Source organism: Poeciliopsis prolifica, unplaced genomic scaffold (assembly GCF_027474105.1).
Source record: "Poeciliopsis prolifica strain line A6 unplaced genomic scaffold, Auburn_PproV2 SCAFFOLD001, whole genome shotgun sequence".
Classification (NCBI taxonomy): domain Eukaryota; kingdom Metazoa; phylum Chordata; class Actinopteri; order Cyprinodontiformes; family Poeciliidae; genus Poeciliopsis; species Poeciliopsis prolifica.
Genome location: NW_026562376.1, coordinates 14,488,955 through 14,508,422, shown reverse-complemented (window position 1 = coordinate 14,508,422; position 19,468 = coordinate 14,488,955). Strand labels below are relative to the sequence as shown.

Sequence of the window (19,468 nt, the reverse complement as noted above, 5' to 3'; positions counted from 1 at the left end):
AGCACAATTAACCACTTTGGTTTACCTCGTTTGTCCTTTTAATCTAATTTCAAGACATGCTTAATAAATGGATGTGACATTTGTCTGCAGCTTCTGTTGGACGCAGGAGCCAATGTGGAGGGAGCAGCAGTCCGAAATGGTCAGGAGACCACAGCAGACACTCCGTTGCAGCTGGCGTCTGCAGCAGGTGGGTAAACGCAGACATTTCAGCTCAAAGCATAGCTCATGTTGGAGTACTGCCTATGTGTAGTGAGTTTGTGTTCTCATTTGATTCATTGCCAGTAAATTTTTGATACACTACATGCAAAACAGCTGTAAGAAGGTAAATTAATGAGAGGTTGTTGTCTTTCTGTGAAACATCTAATAACTCATTGGCATCCAATATCACACAGTACTACTTTTCCCATAGACCACTAAGTTTTCAATATGCAGGGGTTGTGAGGAGGGATTAGTGGGATTAGAGTGTAAAATGAAAGTGTGGTGAAAAAAAAATGCTGCCTGCAGTAGTTTAGTCCCTTCTGGCCCACATTCCTCCACAGGATCATCTGAAAGCCATACAGTGTAGTAAAGGACACATGGTCCACACATAGCTGCAGTAACAGTGAGCAAACGCCTTAATGTGCATGTGCTGCTGGTTTATGAAGCCAATGTAATCTGTTATACAAAGATCTCAGGAAAGTAAACATCGAGTACATAAATAAAATAACATAATTGGAGAAAAACTCAAATTGGAACACTAAGTTTTTTGTTGATTTTAATTAAATGTGTTTAGAAGTTGATAGGTGCTTATGTGTTTCTTAGGTAACTATGAAATGGTGACTTTGCTCCTGGCACGTGGCGCTGACCCCTTATCAAGGAGCCATGATGGAAATGCTCTTACTTCATCTCTTTATGAAGACATGAACTGCTTCAGTCATGCTGCTGCACATGGACACAGGTTTGTCGCATTTCATTTTGAGACATTACTTTTTTCAGTACTTCAATTCAAAACAGAAACTAATATTTTACTAATATTAAACTATATTTAATTCCAACCACATTTTTTCGTCCACTCAGTGCTCTCTAATCATCTAGTCTTTAGTAATAACTTATTGTGGCTTACGTTCCTTGTAAAGGCCTTAAGTCATAACATTTTTGTATTAACTGAATAACTGTCTTTTTAAAATTTTATATGTAATATTGTTTAACTGAAACTTTATTTTTGAGTTAATTCTGAGTGGAGATGTATTGTATCTATTGTGCAAAGTGAGCAGAGGGTTGTGTTTTTAAAAACCAACTGGTCGAGTGATTCTCTCCACCTGTTTGCTGTGTGTTCATGTGAACTTTGTGTAGACTCAACACTTCACATTCCACACTAAGAGTGATGGATTATCTAATTGCATAGATCACAGGGTCACAGAAATTTAAGTATGTTTTACCATACGAGCAGAGATAACTGATTTAATGCTTGTTGTTTCCTTTCTCCATCAGAAACGTGCTGAGAAAGCTACTGACTCAACCTCAGCAGATCAAAGAGGATGTCCTGTCTCTGGAGGAGATCCTAGCAGAGGGAGTGGAGAATGAAATTCCAGGGATGTGTCCTTATCTTCCAACACCTTCCAATGGCACCCCAGCACTGCAGGATGCAGACATACCCAAGCTCTGCAAGGCCAGGATGAAGGCTCTTCAAGAAGCTAGCTACTACAGTGCTGAGCACGGATATCTTGATGTCACCATGGAGCTTCATGCAATGGGTACCTTTCAGATAGCCATAAGACAACAGGACTTTCATTTTGTTTATTTATGCTTCTAAAACGAAACTTGACTTTAATTAGGTGTGCCATGGAAACTACATGTGTGGCTGGAATCTCTTCGTTGTGCCCATCAGCAGTCCAAGTCGGGGGCCATCCTCTCTCTTCTCAGAGAGTTTACCACAGTCCGAGAAGAGGACTACTGTGATGAACTTGTCACCACAGGCCTGCCCCTTCTGTTCACTATCCTGCGAACCACCAAGGTACTGTCAAACATGAAGCCTGTCATGTTTACTACTTTTCAGTCTTCAGAATAAGAAATAATCCTGACCTTCTGTTCTGTCTTTCAGAACGATGCCATTATACAGCAGCTGGCAGCTATTTTTAGTCACTGTTTTGGCTCAGCACCACTTCCAGCCATCCCTACGATGAAGGCCTCTCTTTCAGCTCAGTTGGGTGAGAAAGCTTTGATTGATGATGACTGTATGAATCAATGTAGTTCACTGTCTTAAAATGTGAATTTTAAACAAAGCTGTCAAAAGTTATAATAATCTATTACCACATTGAAAGTAGTATGTGATGGGCTGAAATCTGGTTAACCTGATCTTTACAGATCCACTTTTTCTGAACAACCCAGACATGTCAGATGTGACATTTTTGGTGGAGGGAAAACCATTTTATGGACACAAAGTCCTTCTGATAACTGCTTCTGACAAGTAAGTGCAACCACTCTTCATTTTGCAGATATGTATTAATTTTAGACACACAAATCGGTGTGAGATTTCATCTGCCAAAATGTATTCAAATTTTCTTATTTGTTGCCTTGACTGTCATGCAATACATTTTACCGCATTTGTGAAAGGAGTCACTGTCAAAGTTATTTTTAGGGACAAACAAAATGATTAAGGAGCTCAGATTGAAACTACCCTTAGAATAACCTTTTTGTACGTTTCTAAAACTGTAGCCTGTCTTCCATAGAGCAGAGATTCCCAATCATGGCCCTGTAGGATGTAATGTCCTGCATGTTTTAGATTTGTCTCCACTCCTGTACAATTGATTAAAATGATCAAAGGGTTAAGGTTAGCAAAGTCTTAAAAATCAGCCATCTCCAGTGAGAGAGGTTTGACCAACAGACTGGCCCATCTGGTCATGTCTTTACATTTACAGTTAACTATAGTTACCCCACTGTTGCCATCTCAACAACTTTCCATTTAGCAACATTTCAGACATGAAGAAATGGTATCGACCAAAATTGGAATCAGCAGGCCAGGCTTTTTAAAAGATCATTTAAGCCATGTGTGTAGCAGCAGGGAAACAAATAAAATACGCATGACAGTTATCACTGAGAACCATGAATGGGAACCTACGCTTTAGTGGTTAAAGACTTTTCCTGAGATTTCCATTCCGTAACGGAGAATTACTGACTTTTCTCTAGACTGTTGAGCTCTGTTATACGTTGAGAGTCGTAACTTGAAAGAACTGCAGACATAACCCAACATGTCAAAGTGATTTTCTTTTGAATCCATTTTTATAGCTGTGCTCCATTTATTGTTGCTTAACTCTGTTTCAGCATCCACACCAAAAAGTTGTCAACAATATTACCAGGTTGAGCTTATGTTTTTTAGGTTTCTGACCAGTTGGCACTTTTGAGGGCCAATCAAGCAAAAAGCAATCAATTTCTCAGTGCATTTAATTTACTTGTGGGTTTTAGAGGAAAACCTAATTGGACATTGATAAAACTATGTTTTTCATTTTAGATTCAAATCTCTGCTGGCATCGTCTGGATCAGATGGAAGCCCCAGCAAGGAAATTGAAATCAGCGATGTCAAGTACCATATTTTCCAGGTATGAAAAATATCTGATACAATAATGTGAAAAATAGATTAGGACACCTTATGACTTTACATTTCTAGCATTGAAAACAAAACAAAAAAAAAAAATCATAAAAACTGTAAAAATATAGTTTTTATGTCCCATGTGAATTCCCATATGTCCATGAATATGGTATAGCCACTGATGTGATTTTCATCATACTGGAAAGTCAAAGATTATTTCTATTTTTTCAGAAAATTATGTCAGCGGTACATAACATTAGCTGCATTTCCATTTAATTGCCAAAGCAATTTTGGAAAAAAAAACTGCAAAGTAAACACTTTATGTTTTACAAATCAACAACAGGATGTTTCCACTGGTGTAAACCATGAAGAAGACAACAGTAAACTAGAAAATTCCTGAAGAAATTTAACCGGGGCCTGCCAAAGTGTGCCCGTCGATTTGGACCCAGCGTTCTGATGCTAAACATTAGCATCCATGCTAAAGAAAGCTGGAATGTCATTAATACAATGTGGAGAGTCACAAGCATGACTTACTGCATTCAATATACTAAATATGGGTAATAAGTAAGGGAAATAGCTAATACCTCATGCAAGGTAAAAGGCTAATGCTAATGCTCTGCCTTGCTGCGCAAGGCAGAGCCCTAACCGGAGGGAAAAAGATCATGCAAGCTAATATTATTGCAGCGCCTGTGGCGCTGCATTAGCCACAAACAAATCTTAAGGCTTTTATTTTGAATTTTCATTGAGCTTGATTTTAAATTGCCAATCTAATCCCATGTGTAACAGTGATTGGATTAAATAACACATATAATGGTCAAAAAAGCACTTACTTGATGGAAAAATTGTCAAGGCTTTTATTTTGAAAAATTTTTAAAGCTTAATTTAAAATTGCCACAGTAATTCCATGTGTAACAATAGTTGGTTAAAATGAGTTAGGCCCAAAACACAGGCAATTCTAAAGTCCAGCTTTTTCCTCTGAGTTCTGCCTCTTTTAATTACATGTAATAAAAATTGTTCTTTTAATTACATGTAATTAAAATCGTTCTTTTAATTAGATGTAATTAAAAGAACGATTTTAATTACATGTAATAAAAATTGTTCTTTTATTTACATGTAATTAAAATCGTTCTTTTAATTAGATGTAATTAAAATCGTTCTTTTAATTAAAATGTAATTAAAATTGTGCTTTTAATTACATGTCATTAAAATCATGCTTTTAATCACATGTAATTAAAATCGTGCTTTTAATTACATGTCATTAAAATCTTGCTTTTAATTACATGTAATTAAAATCGCTCTTTTAATTACATGTAATTAAAATGTAATTAAAATCGTTCTTTTAATTACATGTAATTAAAATCGTGCTTTTAATTACATGCAATTAAAATCGTGCTTTTAATTACATGCAATTAAAATCGTGCTTTTAATTACATGCAATTAAAATCGTGCTTTTAATTACATGCAATTAAAATCGTGCTTTTAATTACATGCAATTAAAATCGTGCTTTTAATTACATGCAATTAAAATCGTGCTTTTAATTACATGTAATTAAAATCGTGCTTTTAATTACATGCAATTAAAATCGCTCTTTTAATTACATGTAATTAAAATTGCTCTTTTAATTACATGTAATTAAAATCGTTCTTTTAATTACATGTAATTAAAATCGCTCTTTTAATTACATGTAATTAAAATCGTTCTTTTAATTACATGTAATTAAAATCGTTCTTTTAATTACATGTAATTAAAATCGTTCTTTTAATTACATGTAATTAAAATCGCTCTTTTAATTACATGTAATTAAAATCGTTCTTTTAATTACATGTAATTAAAATCGTTCTTTTAATTACATGTAATTAAAATCGTTCTTTTAATTACATGTAATTAAAATCGCTCTTTTAATTACATGTAATTAAAATCGTTCTTTTAATTACATGTAATTAAAATGTAATTAAAATCGCTCTTTTAATTACATGTAATTAAAATCACTCTTTTAATTACATGTAATTAAAATGTAATTAAAATCGTGCTTTTAATTACATGTAATTAAAATCGTGCTTTTAATTACATGTAATTAAAATCGTGCTTTTAATTACATGTAATTAAAATCGTGCTTTTAATTACATGTAATTAAAATCGTGCTTTTAATTACATGTAATTATTTTATTGCTTTTAATTGCATGTAATTGTTTTTTATTCTTTTAATTGCATGTAATTTCAATATGCTTCTCAAACAGAAGGGTCAAAGAGGAACAGACTGCAATAGATTGCATCAGAGTGAATTACCGAATTTTTAGTAAAACAAACACCAAATAGAATATTTTTTCATTTACAAAATACCTTGATTTAACCAGGAACATGTACATTCAGAAGAAGCCATTATTGCAGGAGAGAAGCTAAAGATGCTGCAACACAAGTACAATAAAGTTATATGAAGTATTTTACTGAAACGGCTATTGTTACAGATCCTCTATATGATGAAAAAAGAAACAGTACACTTTGGAGACAATCTATTATTGCAGAGTTTAATGATGTCAACCTAAAAATGTTTTAAAAGATAGAATAAAGTCACTTTTAAAATATTATGACACTAATCTATGAATCTCCACAGAATTATATAATTAGAAGAAATTATCCGTTTTTTCACAGAATTATTGTGTTTCACAGAGGCAGTTAATACCAAATACATGTAGTTGATTGTGAACAGGAACTTGTCTATCTATGATCAATGCAATGGTCCGACCAGCAAACTCAAGGACAAAGGCATATATAAAAAAATAACTATTTAATTTTTCAAAAGAGCTTAACAAAAGATGTTTTTACAACAAATCTCAAAAAGAAATTTAAGAAAAATGGGCCCAAAAACAATCAACTCAATCAACTCAACAAACAAAAACTAACTGACTCTTCTCAATGAACGCACAGGGAAATTTATATACAAAGGCTAGCCTACACACACACACAAGGAGGGGCGGGGGAGAAAACAAAAACAATCAATACTGACTTGCATCGCAAGTCAGTCACTGCTCTCCTTATGCATTGCTATGGGCAGGCCCCAATAATTGGAGGATCATTGTTCAGAATGTTTTTGATGACTTATTGGGTGAACAGGCATTCACATTTAATTTTCTTGCTGTCCTTTTTAATCGAATCAGAAATAGAAAATAATTGCATACCAAATTTTAAGAAGAGCTGTAAATGACGGAGCTTGGAGATGCATTTCTCTGGCCAGCTCATTAATTCTGCCATGAACCAGAGGATGTTCAAGGAAACACAATTTGTAACCTGGAACACAATAATGACCCTAAGAAAATCCCATGAGAAATAAATTTCTAGATCCAGTTAACCAGACCTAGATGTAATTCAGATGCTTTGACGTGAATCTACAAGGGCTATACATGGAATAAACCCCAGACTGACTGGCTCCAAGAAGTGTCTTATTGACGTTTAGCCAAAAGAAAAACCATTAATCTGACAATTTCATTTAAAAGAAATTAATTTCTACTGTGTATTCTCTTTTTCCCTGCATATGCAGGGAAAAAGCGATTAAAACAATTAGATAAACTGAAACTGAAATGTTGCTAAACTAGACATTTGACCTCTCTGCAGATGATGATGTCTTACCTGTACTGTGGAGGAACAGACTCACTGAAAACAAATGTGACGGACTTACTGGAGGTGAGAACAGAGCTGAAGGTTCAGATCATGTTAATTAGGTTGACTTGAACTGCACAGAGGGAAAAAGTTGTTCATGTAAAAACACATTTTTACTACACAGTCATTTTTAGATCACAGAACAGTATGTTATGGAACTGGCAACTGGTCATTAGCACATGTGGATCATCCATCCATCCATTATCTGATCACCCTTCTCCCTAACGGGGTCGGGAGGTGCTGGTGCCTCTCCAGCTGCGTTCCGGGCGAGAGGCGGGGTTCAGGTCGCCAGTCTGTCGCAGGGCAACACAGAGACAAACAGGACAAACAACCATGCACACACACACACACTCACACCGAGGGAGAATTTGGGAAGGCCAGTTAACCTGACAGTCATGTTTTTGGACTGTGGGAGGAAGCCGGAGAACCCGGAGAGAAGCCACGCACGCTCAGGGAAAACATGCAAACTCTGTGCAGAAAGACCCCGGGCCGGGAATCGAACCCAGGACCTTCTTGCTGCAAGGCAACAGCGCTACCCACTGCGCCACTGTGCAGCCCATGTGGCTCATATGAATCTATTTTCTAAAGGCACATGATCAAGCTTATGTTTTTGCTCCTCCAATTTTTGCCAGTTCACTCCATGAAATGTGAATTCATAGCCTGTATTCTTTCAACATTCAACCTGTTTAGTTCAAATTAAGTTGGACATTAGTTTTACTTGAAAGTTAGTTCATTTGTACACTCATTGCCTAAATGTTTTCATTCAATATTACCTTGCTGAAAGAGGAGAGCGAACAGCAAATCAAAATGCCATGTTGTTAGGAGGAACCAAACGTAGATACAGAATTTATATCTCCTCACCCTGATCTAGTCATGGCATGTCATCAAAAAGCATTCACTTATGTAGGTTATACTTATAGGAACTGAATTAGTCAAGTATGTATTGTGAAGAACAGGAGAACTCAAAGATATTTACAACTTCTTAATGAGTGCGATTTAATTCTGCTGAGACATATTCATCAGCCGGAGGCAGCAACAGCTCTGTGTATTCCTGCTTCTGGGGACATGCAAACACATGCAGCTCTGTGAAACTGATCTCGTTCCTTATAATTTTCTGTTCTATAACTGGATACAACGCCCAAAAATAAATAAATCTAAGCCTAAACTATGACTATAGACACAAGCAGGTGGGTTTATGAGCTAAAAGATTATGAAAGTGTCCAAAATTATAAAAAATTGTTTTTGTTTTTTTCCTATAGCTTTTGTCGGCTGCTAATCAGTTCCAGCTGGGGGCACTGCAGAGATATTGTGAGCTCATCTGCTCCAAGCACATAAACCTCGACAATGCAGTCAGCATCTACAGGACAGCTAAGGTAATGTCTGTTTTGAGAAGGCTATGCTACTCTTTTGTAATCTAGTCTACATTTTGTGAGCAGCTCACATGATTTTTTTTCTTTTTTCTTGAACAGGCAAATGGTTCAGTGGACCTGAGTTCATGTTGCGAAAGTTTCTTCCTGCAGCAGATGCCGGCACTGCTGGAAAAAGATGGCTTCAGGACCCTGTTACTAGGCACCAACTGCACTCGACAGGGGAATAACTGCACTTCTTCTCTGGCTCACAGCCGCAGTGACTCACCTCTGGAAGAGCTGGAGGCCATCCTGGCTCAGCGTCTACGTTCGCTTTACATTTCATCTCAAGTCTGAAGACGTGAGCTGCTGCAATGAGACAAGACGAAAAGCAACAAGTGTGTGAAAGTTGCAGAAGAAGGCTTTGTGTGTGTAAATAAAGGTGGATTGGTTCTGTAGGAACCACATTTCAGAGGAAATACTGCAAAACTGTGCATGGTGTGGCACAGTGACTGATTTGGCAGTTGTTGACGCTGAACAGTGTTGTTTTGTGCCAAGCACTACATGATGGCAGTTACTGTGATGAGCAGTAAGTTTTTCAAAAAGGGTGGTTTGTTTTGTTTTTCTCAAAGGCTCAGGAAGCCTAAATGGAGAGGCTACTTTCATAAACAAAATACTGCTGCCATCTAGTGGAAATCATGAAAAGACTGGAATTTGCAGTAACTCCTGGGTTTTGACTGAAGCTATGTACAGTAACCATAGACTGGAGATGCAGAGTGGGAGGAAGGCTCAGTTCAGTCTGTAGTGAAGGAAAAGTTTATATGATAAAGCAAGTACTCTTTTATATAGTTTTTTTTTTTTTTAACTAAAGTATGACCAGAATGACTTACTGCTCAGTGGGATGGACATTTTCTATTTAATGAGAACAAAAGATGTGAAAGTATTTAATGAGGCGTGCCCTTTTATTTCATTTTTAATCCAAGCTAATACTTTAAAAATGCTTCAGCTGTTAATGCAGGCATACTAATAGATAATTTTGCTTGTCTTGATGTTTACCATATTTACACAGCCACAACAGAAGGATTTGGAAAAATATGTTTTGCCTGAAATAAACCTTGTGACTTTGACTGGAACTCTTTTTGTATGGTGTTGAATGGACTCACCTGAAAGCAGCAGCTGCAGCAGCCTGTAAGAGGAATGCAAATGCATATTCAAACAAATACTTTCTCACAAGAAAAGCAAGAAAAACAGAGACAAAAAACAAAAATCTCAATTTTGAATCAGTGAGCGCTTATTTCTGCAAGGCTGTGTTAGGCTAAACCAGCACATCTGGTTTAGCCAGATGTGCTGGTATTCATCTGATGGATGAATACCAAAAAACTTGGTATTCATCCATCAGGTCCCCCCTACCCGTCATCAAAAAACACACATGGTGGACAAATACTGCACAAAGACATACATGCCTACATGTATGTTTACAGACCAATTAACCAAAGTCATGTTTTCGTATTGTGGGCGAAAGCCATAGTGACCGAGAACCCACACATGAACAAGGAGAACATAAAAACTATGCAGAAAGAGCATAGTTAAACCAAGCTGAGCGAATGCAACACCTCTGTAGCACCCAAAATTCTGTATTTTCCTTAACTGTAAACCAAAAATATCAACATGAATAGAAACTAATGGTTGAAGTTTATTGATTTACTAGTCTGTTTACATTCAGAATGTCACTTTTTATCAGATATGAATCATAAGTTTGGGTGGCAGGACACATAAGTCTAGGAACAGAGTGTGGCACTCCTTTATCCAAGGGGGGCTTGAAGAAGAATCCACTTTTAAAGGAGTTTGTAGGCTTACCCGAAAACAGTGGTCTCTTAAATGCACCAACCTTCAAGAGTACAAATAAAATATTACCTATAAAAAATCCGGAAAGGAAAGGTTATGAAAAAATAAAGGCAATTCTAAAATAACTATTTCAGTTGAAAATAGCAAAAATTATCAATGTAAATCTAAATTATCCCACAGTATTACAGATTTTAACTTACACTCAAAAGAAAGTGGAAAATCCTATTACAAGCGTATTCAACTTCTGTGGAAATTCCTCAAGAAAAGGCCAAATGAGGCTCAGTAGTGTGTGTTCTCCTGAGGGATCTCTTCCCAGATCTGGATTAAAGCATCAATCAACTGCTGCACAGTCCGCAGTGCAACATGGAATTGGTGGTTGGAACAAAACATGTCCCAAATGTGCTTTATTGGATTCAGGTTTGAGGAACACGCCGGAACCCAGATCCCACTGCACCGAGGTGGTCTCACATTGAGTCCTTCCAAAGACATATTGTACCTCTCCATTACTGATCCACCACCAAAGCGGCCATGTTGCAGACAGCTCAACATTCTCCACTGTGTCTCCAGACTCTGTCAGATCTGTACCTGCTCTCATCCATGAAGAGAACACACCGCCAATCTTGGTGTTCTCTGACAAATGCAAACCACTCTGCAGAGAGTTGGGATGTAAGAACAGGCCCCAGTCATGGATGTCGAACCCCCATACCTTCATGAATTATGATCAGATAGTTTGAGCAGAAATGTACACACAATGGCCTACTGGAAGTTATCTTGAAGGGATGTGGCAGTGAGTTGTAGACTCCTGTCTCATGACACCACTTGGCATGTGGACACTAACAACATACAAAAGTGACCGAGATGTCAGCCTGAAAGGATGGAAACAGACAAGTGGTCTACAGTCACCATCTACAGAACTCATTCTTTATAGGGGTCATCTGGCTAATTGCCTCTCTTGACCACCTGTTGCCTGTTTGAATTTGCAAAACGGCAGGCAAAATAGATTCACAGTGTTGCTTCTTAACAGGTGAGGTTGATTTGACAGAAGCTTGATTGACTTGGAGTTACATTGAATTGTTTAAGTGGACCCTTAATTCTTTATTTCATATATATATGCATTTTTTTCTTAAAGGAATGCACCTATCTTTACCAATATGAAAAAGGAGAACACATACACACACCATAACTGAATGAGTTTATTTGTTTCAGCACTGAAAATGCTCACAGTTATTTAGAATGGGGATTACATCAGTAAGTTTTGTTCCTGCTCTGTCCAAAAAAAAAGGGGAAAAAAAATCAAATGAAATAAAAAGAAGGAAAGTCCCATCTGGGCCAAAATTTGTCCTCAGTGCTGTCAGCTTCCCATTGTAGTAAACAAAGAGGAGGGTGAATAAAAGGTATTGCTTTCACGTTGTAGTAGTGGTATTCCCTCCCTGTGCCTCTTCATCAGACAGGCACAGAACGCCCAACCCTCTGAGCTTTCCGCAGAGAGGTACATAGTAAAGGAAGCATCATTTAAAAACTTTGTGCACAAGCTGGAGGAAGGAAAAGAACGTCAGCAGGACTGAAAGGAGAGTAAGAAAAATAAAAGGCCAGAATTAAAAGCAGAGAGAAGGGAATTTCAACTTTAAAACACAGTACTGTTGAGGGAAAAATTAATGAAGGCTGATAGAGGGGCGAGTTTGGCGTGGAACATTAAACACTAAAGCCATGCAAAGAAAAGCTCATGTTTGACATGCACACAGCAATACAAGCTAAAAGCATAGAGCAGGAATCCCCAGCATGGTTGAGAAGACAATCAACCCCCACAGCTTGTCTGTCTATTTACATAGAGAAGAAGCAGATCACGATCTGACAAATTCTCCTCCTCAGGCCTGGCATACAATGCACAATATTATGAAACTGACAAATATCAATAGAAGAGCATGTTCCCTCTTCCAAAAGAGGCTAAGTCTACATTCTTAAATTACTGGTAAAACCATTCTTTTTCCAGAGTTCCAACAAGTTCTTGTTTCCTCTTCAATTAGGTCTGGAAATAAAGAAATTTGTCAAAGTTCACATATTTCAGTTTTAAGTCAAACAAAAACAAAACAAAATAAAGTTCAGCTTTTTTCTTCTTTAAATGTCCCATTTACCAACACACAAGAGGGTAGTAAATAACATTCAACTGACCTAACAGCTTTGTCCATATAAATAGCCAAGTTATAATAAATTAGGAATTAAACAGTGAGATGAACAAATATGAATAAATAAGGACAACAATACAAAAATATTCACAATTGCATTTATCACATTTTTTTTTGTTCCTCTACTCCTACTGCTGGTATTTGAGACTAAGAGAGAGGTACAAATGGAAAATCAAAGAAAGTGCTGCAGAGAACAGGGAATGTTTGGATCATTTCCAGGTTGATCGAACAAGGACAGCGATAATCATGTAACAAAAATACACAGATTTTAAAATGACAGAATGATGCAGGTGTAGTTTTAACAGCCTGTTTCTATGATATCTACCAGTGTCACAACTAAACATTTCATTTTTTTTACATTAAAAATGCTTTCAGTCTGTACAAGAGAATAGATCATTCATTTTAAATACCCACATAACCCTCCCTGCACCCTCCCCCCAATACTTTCATTTCATCTCCCCCATTTCCCCGTTGCCTGTTTTGCTGACACCCACGTCCTCTCTGAAATCACAATTTCAGTCCATTTTGCAGCAGTTGTATCAAGTCTATTAAAAATTAAAATTCAAACCCAGTTCATCACAAAGAAAGTACAATACAAAGCAAACGGATACAATCCAGCAAGCGCCTGTGTTGGCTGTTTGGACTTCCAGCAACAACGCTCTCTCTTTGCGCCTCCTCACATTTCTGTAAGTCTTTTGTAGGTTTATTTTGTGTTTTTCATCAACACTGGTACATCCCAGAGTGTTTTGTGCATGTTTTTTTTTTTAATTATTATTTTTTTGTTAGTTTTTTTTGTATGCTGTACCTTGAGTGTTTTGACCAGTGCTTCATTTCCAATAGATTAAAAATAATCCCTTAAAAAAAAAAAAAAAAAAAGATGAGCCATTTTAGAGTATGATTGTAGATGTGTGCTTGAAAGACTATGGAAGAAACACTAAAAGGACTTTCATCTACTTTCTACTGATGGATGCCAAAGGTGGAGTTGGGGTGCAGTCGAAGGTAGGAGTCTTTTTTTGGCACCCCTCGGAGAGGAGTCCTCCACTCTTGGCACATTTGGAGGGGGTGCATTGGGGTAGTTGTTGGAGGGCAAGTGGAGCATGGAGCAGGAGGAGGGACTTTAATAGGTTTTCTGGATAATTCCTGGTGTCAAAAACAAGTCAGGAGATTACAAAGGTTAGCAGCAGAAAGGGACACAAATAAGCACGGTAACATGGGGGGTTTGGTGGGTGGGTCGGGGAGAGGGAGTGTTGATGATGATGGAAACTGTAGAGAAATGAAAAATCGGAGAGTAGCAGCATTTCATTTATGTGTTCTGGAGCTGTGGTGTATTTTTATTTTTTTAAATAAAGACATTTTACTCTAATAAAGAGAACCAGATATCCTGGTTCAGATTTGCATTGGTTAATCTACAAAATGTCTCAGGCTAAGTCTCTTCCTGTGTCCCCACAGATGCCATCGACAGCTTGGCTCTGTCTCGGCCTGCACCTGGAAATTTGGTGTCATTGTTTTCTGATTCATGTCTCCGGACGTGCATGGGGGTGGGGCAGTGCTTGGAGGCCGTGCTGAAAGGGTGGGGCACCTGGCCATTCTTCTCATCTGAAAAAAGTGGGTTGATTATGTCAAATAAGTTATTCAGTGTCCAATATAGGCACACACACGTGGGAAAATATAGGAAGAACAGGGTTCACTGGGGGACAATGCTATATGGAGAGACCAAAGGAGCATTCAATGACCAAAGATAATCATTCCACGGAAAAGTTGTTAGTCCTCTTATGCCATTGACTAATGAGAGTACACTTCAGACAGGTACCCTATGTTAAAGTACAGTCAACATACATTGCATTTGTTGTATCCGAGATTAATGTTGGGATAGAAGTCTAAACGGGGAAATGAGCTGAATAAAACATAACCCTAAATCATATCAGTAGGTCAGCTGTTTCATTCAAACAGAACCATTAAGATAAATCACCAAAAAGGTTAAATAAAAAGTCAACAACAAATGACAAAAATAGTTCAGTGTCTTCATCCCATTTGCTCAGCCAAACTGTTGAGTTCACTCAATCAAGAACCAATTTCCAGAGTCAATCTAAATATACTGACAAAGATGACACAAGTTGTCTACAGGGGCTTCCAGGCTGAAGTGAACCACATGTGGTGCAATCATTTTAGCATTTTGTTCCCCCAAAAAGCTTTGATCACTTTATTTCAAAGTTAGACACAAACTCCCAGTTCTTGACCATCTAAATCAACATCACAACCAACAGCTCTTTGAAGTAATGCAACTTCTTATTGTCAATATTCTGATAAGCTCTATTCAATAATGTATTAAAACTTTGATGTTTTTTTTTTATGTAAATGAGTTAACACACATTGGCTATTTACTAAGTGAGAAAAAGTGTATGTAGAATTTTTTTCTATAGAAAGACTAGTTCAGCAACTGCAATAGGAACCCCAAACATTAGAAATGAAGGAAGCATAGTCATGGTCTTTAGTTACTATGTCATATCTTTGGAAAGTTTCAGTAAATATGCATATTTTGTGAGCAGCCATTGAGCTGCTATTTGTAAGAACAAGAGAACATATAGCGGCAACATATTTTATGTATTTGCACACATATTTAACAAACTATTCTGCAAAAGGGGAATCTGTTTGAAAACTGTCTGCAAGTCAAATAAACAAGGATTATCAATTGCTCTGTGATTTTGCCAGATTGCCTCTGCATGTGGATTTGAGAATGTGCTACATTTGGCTTAAATCCATCAAATTTTGGCAGGCTCTAAGTAAAACTTAGTTTGAAAGCTGAGTGAACTCCCTGTACCTTAGCACTATCAGGACAGGCTGACCACAACATGCGTGATTCTGGATGTTATTACAGTGGAGCAAAAACTGCATTCATTTCTATTCATTGTGTGGCAACATACAGTCATCATAACCTAGTCCAAAGTAACCTTATGTGACCCTTCTAATAACTCAAGCTGGTAATGAGCTAAACAATTCTAAAGATCAAAAACTTGTTTTGTCCTCCAGGAGGACAAAACAAAAAAAGCTTAAGTTTTTTTGTTTTGTTTTGTTTTTCTTTTATATTAGAATACAGCACTGACAGTTAATTGTTAAATATCCTCCATTATTTATGAGAACTAGAATCACTAAAATGAATAAAAGGCTCAATGTGAACAAAGAGTTCTACTTAGTATCAAAGTGGAGTAGGATGTATCCAACATTTTAATATTTTACACATGAGATGAAACTGTTATTTGAGAGAAATACAGGCTCTTTCCAGCTGATTAATGCCAGTCTATCTGTAGTTTCACTGCTGACCAGAAGATGGGGATATTGCAAAATAAATGACACAAATAGAAGGGACTCTCAAGACAAAACATACATAGAGTGGAATAAAAATAAGATTCCTGTGGCTTTTTTTTCTATTCTCTTCGTCTTCCACTCCATGCATTAGGAGAACTTAATATAGACACTGTTGAGAAACAACAGACTGCAGCAGCCTTGAAACTGAAGACACAAAGGAGGTAATAAACAGACTGTCACTAAGTTATTTAAAGCCTTAAGACACCAAAAGAGGCCAAAATGAAAGAGACCAGCAGGGATGCACTAAGACATTTGGATGCACTAAAACATCATAAAAGACAGGGGCGCTTATCCGACGTGCGGCTCTGTGGATTCTGGGAGTGTGTTGAGGCAAAGCAGTGTTGCCATGGCAGCAGGCATGGATGATCAGTCTATAAAATAGGAATAACAAGGAATAACCCAATGCCAATCAACTTAATCTACCTCTGTTTTAATCTTTTAATAAAGTAAAAATACTTTGGCCTGCAATCAGCGCTTGAGAGCAGCCCCACCCCGCTTAAAGTCGGTGAGGCACAGGTCAGGAAGCCTGTGCCTCACCCAAGGAAGGCGTTTGAAGAAGCAGAGCAACAAGAGCAAAAAGAAGGGCAAGATCTATCTAGGCTTCAGATGTGAGGGGTTTGTTAAGGGGTGACATAGAAAGATGAGGTGGTAGGGGGGAATTTGGGAAGGAGGTTTGGGGGAAAAAAGGTATTTCTTCATCTGAAATAAACATTTTCACTCACCAGAGAGTTGTTGGACCCCAGGCTGATCATGTGTGCTTAACAACTGGCTCTGAATCGTCTCAACTACTCGCTTAAAACGTCGGCTTGGACCTGCACACAAAAGCGGAAAATATTAGCTTAATCTACCTGAAAGTATTTGCAAAGGTGGAAGTACAGCTGGAGTTCATAAATGAACTCTGGTTCAGCTCCGTCACTCACTACAGAAGGAAATTATGAACAGAAAAGCATAAAAGCAGCACCTTTCTCTGAGTGACATGTAGCTATCACGAATACACCTGTGGTTTCCCAGCAAAGACAAGTCAAAATGTGTGTTCATTTGAGTCAGGATTCAATATTAACAGCATGCCAACAGTTTGACATGCTGTTAAGACATCGATGTGAAATGACAAAATGAGGAATATATGCAAGTTGCAAAATCTCATTGTATAGAGCGAGTTGGAATGTAACCGACTTGCTTTGTTCCAGTACAAAGAAACTACTGCTACAGTCTGCTCCTCTCTCTTACAAACATCCATGCAGTTGGACTTGTACGTCGTGATGATCTGAAACCTATGATTTATTTATATTTATCAGGACTCCATAAGCTTAACTGGCATGTGAAGGGACAGTTTTGGGCTAGAAGACAATAGCTAACTAAGAGTGACATTTAGTTGTGCTGGATGGTAATTGGCCCATATAGTTAGCGTACAGGAGCAGTCAGAGATTAGATGCTTTTCAAGCATTATTTGGGCTTTTCATTGTTGCTTTGAAAGCTTATTTTGTTAGGGTGGAATGGTAATACAATTTCAGTGGGTTCTTATAGCAAGAATTGCATGCATAAGCTATAAATGGAGTTAACACATCAAATTGTCCCACAATGGGGGAAGTCAGGACAAAAACATGTAACTTGTTGAAAAATTACATCTTTAAAGACAAAACCCAGGAATGAGTGGCAGTGGCTGCAGCAGGCTACTTGCTCATACGGCATAGGAAGTTTAAAGGAAAGAAAGAGAAGACTAATAGTAAACTACTGAAAGGGTACAGACTTCAAAACTACTGAAAATGTATGAATTGTGGCTGAAAGCAGGGCCTGTAACCAGAAAATCAACCAATTTAATTCAATCAATTTAAATAAACTTCATTATGTTTGATACAAAACATGTTTAGACTGATCTGCTAAAGGGGCATTTATTAATTTAGAAATTAATTATAATGCAAACCTATCCATCCAATTCTTCCTTTACAATTCAAATGTATTTCCACCATTAAACTATCCAAATGCATCTTTAGCTTTTCTAGTTTCTGTGTTTTTCGTAAGATTGCAATAACACATGGCATGGCAGGTAAATGAACCCCTACTCATCAAAGTGGAAGATTCCATCTCCTTCGCTGATCCACAGCTCTGAGAATCAAACTACTGTCGTTGTACTTGATTGAGTGAAAGAGACTAAAGGGAGTGAAAGAAAGGGTACATCCGTTTCTGCACAACTAAGCATTCACACATGGCTGCTCGGTATGTAATCTTGCATTGCCAGACCTCGTTTCGTTATGCTTAGGGAGGTAAGAAGAAAATCTTATCGAGCACTCGGGGCGGCAGAAACTCCAAGAAACTCTCAGGCAGTTGCTCATTTTGACAGAAAGTTTGAAAACAGCCCCCTCCAAAAAAGAATAAATTTTAGTTTTATGGGTTTGGTACTTTAAAAAAGTCAGTTTTGATGACAAAAGTTTAAAGCATGACAACATTATGCTTGTAGTGTAAGTGGCAGTGTTAAAGGTTTCACAAAATTTTATATGGAAACCTAGATTTTTACAAGCCTAAAGACGTGGGAGGAAATAGGTTATTTAAGAATACCCTACTAGTATGGATGACTCCACAGGCTCTAGTTGAGCCTTAATATGAATTTTCTGTACCTGAGAATTTTTTCTCATTGCCACTCTCTCATAAAACCTTACTGATGATGACCCTGGGGAAAAGTCATGTAAAGAGTCTCTCTCATTTCAGCTGCTGAAGCTTGTAACACCTTCAGTTCAGTCACATGTGTGACAACACACAACAAGTAGCTTATACTGAAGGACCAGATATTCTCTCTCTGTAGTCACATCTTGGCACATGTGCCAAATTCCTTCCATTTTTTTCTGATGGATTTAACTAAAATATAGGGGATGCCTTAAAGATTTTTTCGCATCCAGCTCCCAACTTGAACTTTTGGATTAGCTCTTCTCTGATTCATCTGGACTGATTTTTGGCCTTCATGCTGCAGCAGCAGACAAGAATATTGAATGAAATTTCCAGAAACCTTTGTCAAATTTTGTTTACCACGATTAACTTGGAAAAGCAATATAAGGGTTAAAAGTTTGCATCTGCTAGAATTGTGCAAACTTATGTTGGAAATGCAAACAGCAACTACATAGCACTGTGTTTTCATATTATATTAGTTTCTGTTCATAGGAGATACATTTTATGGGTGCAGAAAAGTCCTCACCTGAGAGCAGAGTAAAAGTAACTGAATAGATGCCGTTCTCTTTTGTGGCAGCTGTGCTCTCTGTGTAGGTGATGTCCACCTGAAACTTGACCGGCTTCTGGAAGACTGTGGGGCCGGCAGTGGACTTGTACTCTGCCCGGAAACTTGTTTGAGAGATGACGCTGTGGCTCAGGCTGGGAATCTGGGAGAAAAAGACAAAAAAAAAAAAAAAAAAGAAAAAGAAAAAAGACAAACCTACAGATGAGATTAAAAATAGGTAGCTAACAATTGCAGGTAATGTGATAATAAATAGAAAAGGAGTGATTTCATCTTCTGCTGCCCAATCGT

At 37.5% G+C, this 19,468-nt stretch overlaps 2 protein-coding genes across 8 annotated transcripts in view; one reads left to right on the top strand and one right to left on the bottom strand.

Annotated features, from left to right (window-relative positions):
* Window positions 1-9,693, top strand: part of abtb2b (ankyrin repeat and BTB (POZ) domain containing 2b) — a 45,365-nt gene extending 35,672 nt beyond the window's left edge. The window contains exons 9-18 of the mRNA XM_055036371.1: window positions 91-187; window positions 802-937; window positions 1,471-1,733; window positions 1,815-1,993; window positions 2,081-2,186; window positions 2,344-2,446; window positions 3,488-3,575; window positions 7,176-7,244; window positions 8,480-8,593; window positions 8,690-9,693. Coding sequence (XP_054892346.1) covers window positions 91-187; window positions 802-937; window positions 1,471-1,733; window positions 1,815-1,993; window positions 2,081-2,186; window positions 2,344-2,446; window positions 3,488-3,575; window positions 7,176-7,244; window positions 8,480-8,593; window positions 8,690-8,923 — 1,389 coding nt within the window. The 3' untranslated portion in view covers window positions 8,924-9,693. The remainder of the gene's footprint in view (window positions 1-90; window positions 188-801; window positions 938-1,470; window positions 1,734-1,814; window positions 1,994-2,080; window positions 2,187-2,343; window positions 2,447-3,487; window positions 3,576-7,175; window positions 7,245-8,479; window positions 8,594-8,689) is intronic.
* Window positions 9,694-11,586: 1,893 nt separating this feature from the next.
* LOC129358198 (serine/threonine-protein kinase BRSK2) overlaps window positions 11,587-19,468 on the bottom strand; it is a 176,985-nt gene continuing 169,103 nt past the window's right edge. For 5 of the 7 annotated variants that reach the window (XM_055027088.1, XM_055027096.1, XM_055027124.1 and 2 more), the window contains 3 exons: window positions 19,142-19,322; window positions 16,680-16,769; window positions 11,587-14,190 (listed from right to left, as the gene is read on the bottom strand). In XM_055027088.1, coding sequence (XP_054883063.1) covers window positions 14,018-14,190; window positions 16,680-16,769; window positions 19,142-19,322 — 444 coding nt within the window. In that variant the 3' untranslated portion in view covers window positions 11,587-14,017. Of the gene's footprint in view, window positions 14,191-15,667; window positions 16,329-16,679; window positions 16,770-19,141; window positions 19,323-19,468 lie in introns of those variants that run through there. The other 2 variants (XM_055027102.1, XM_055027109.1) reach the window with 2 other exon arrangements.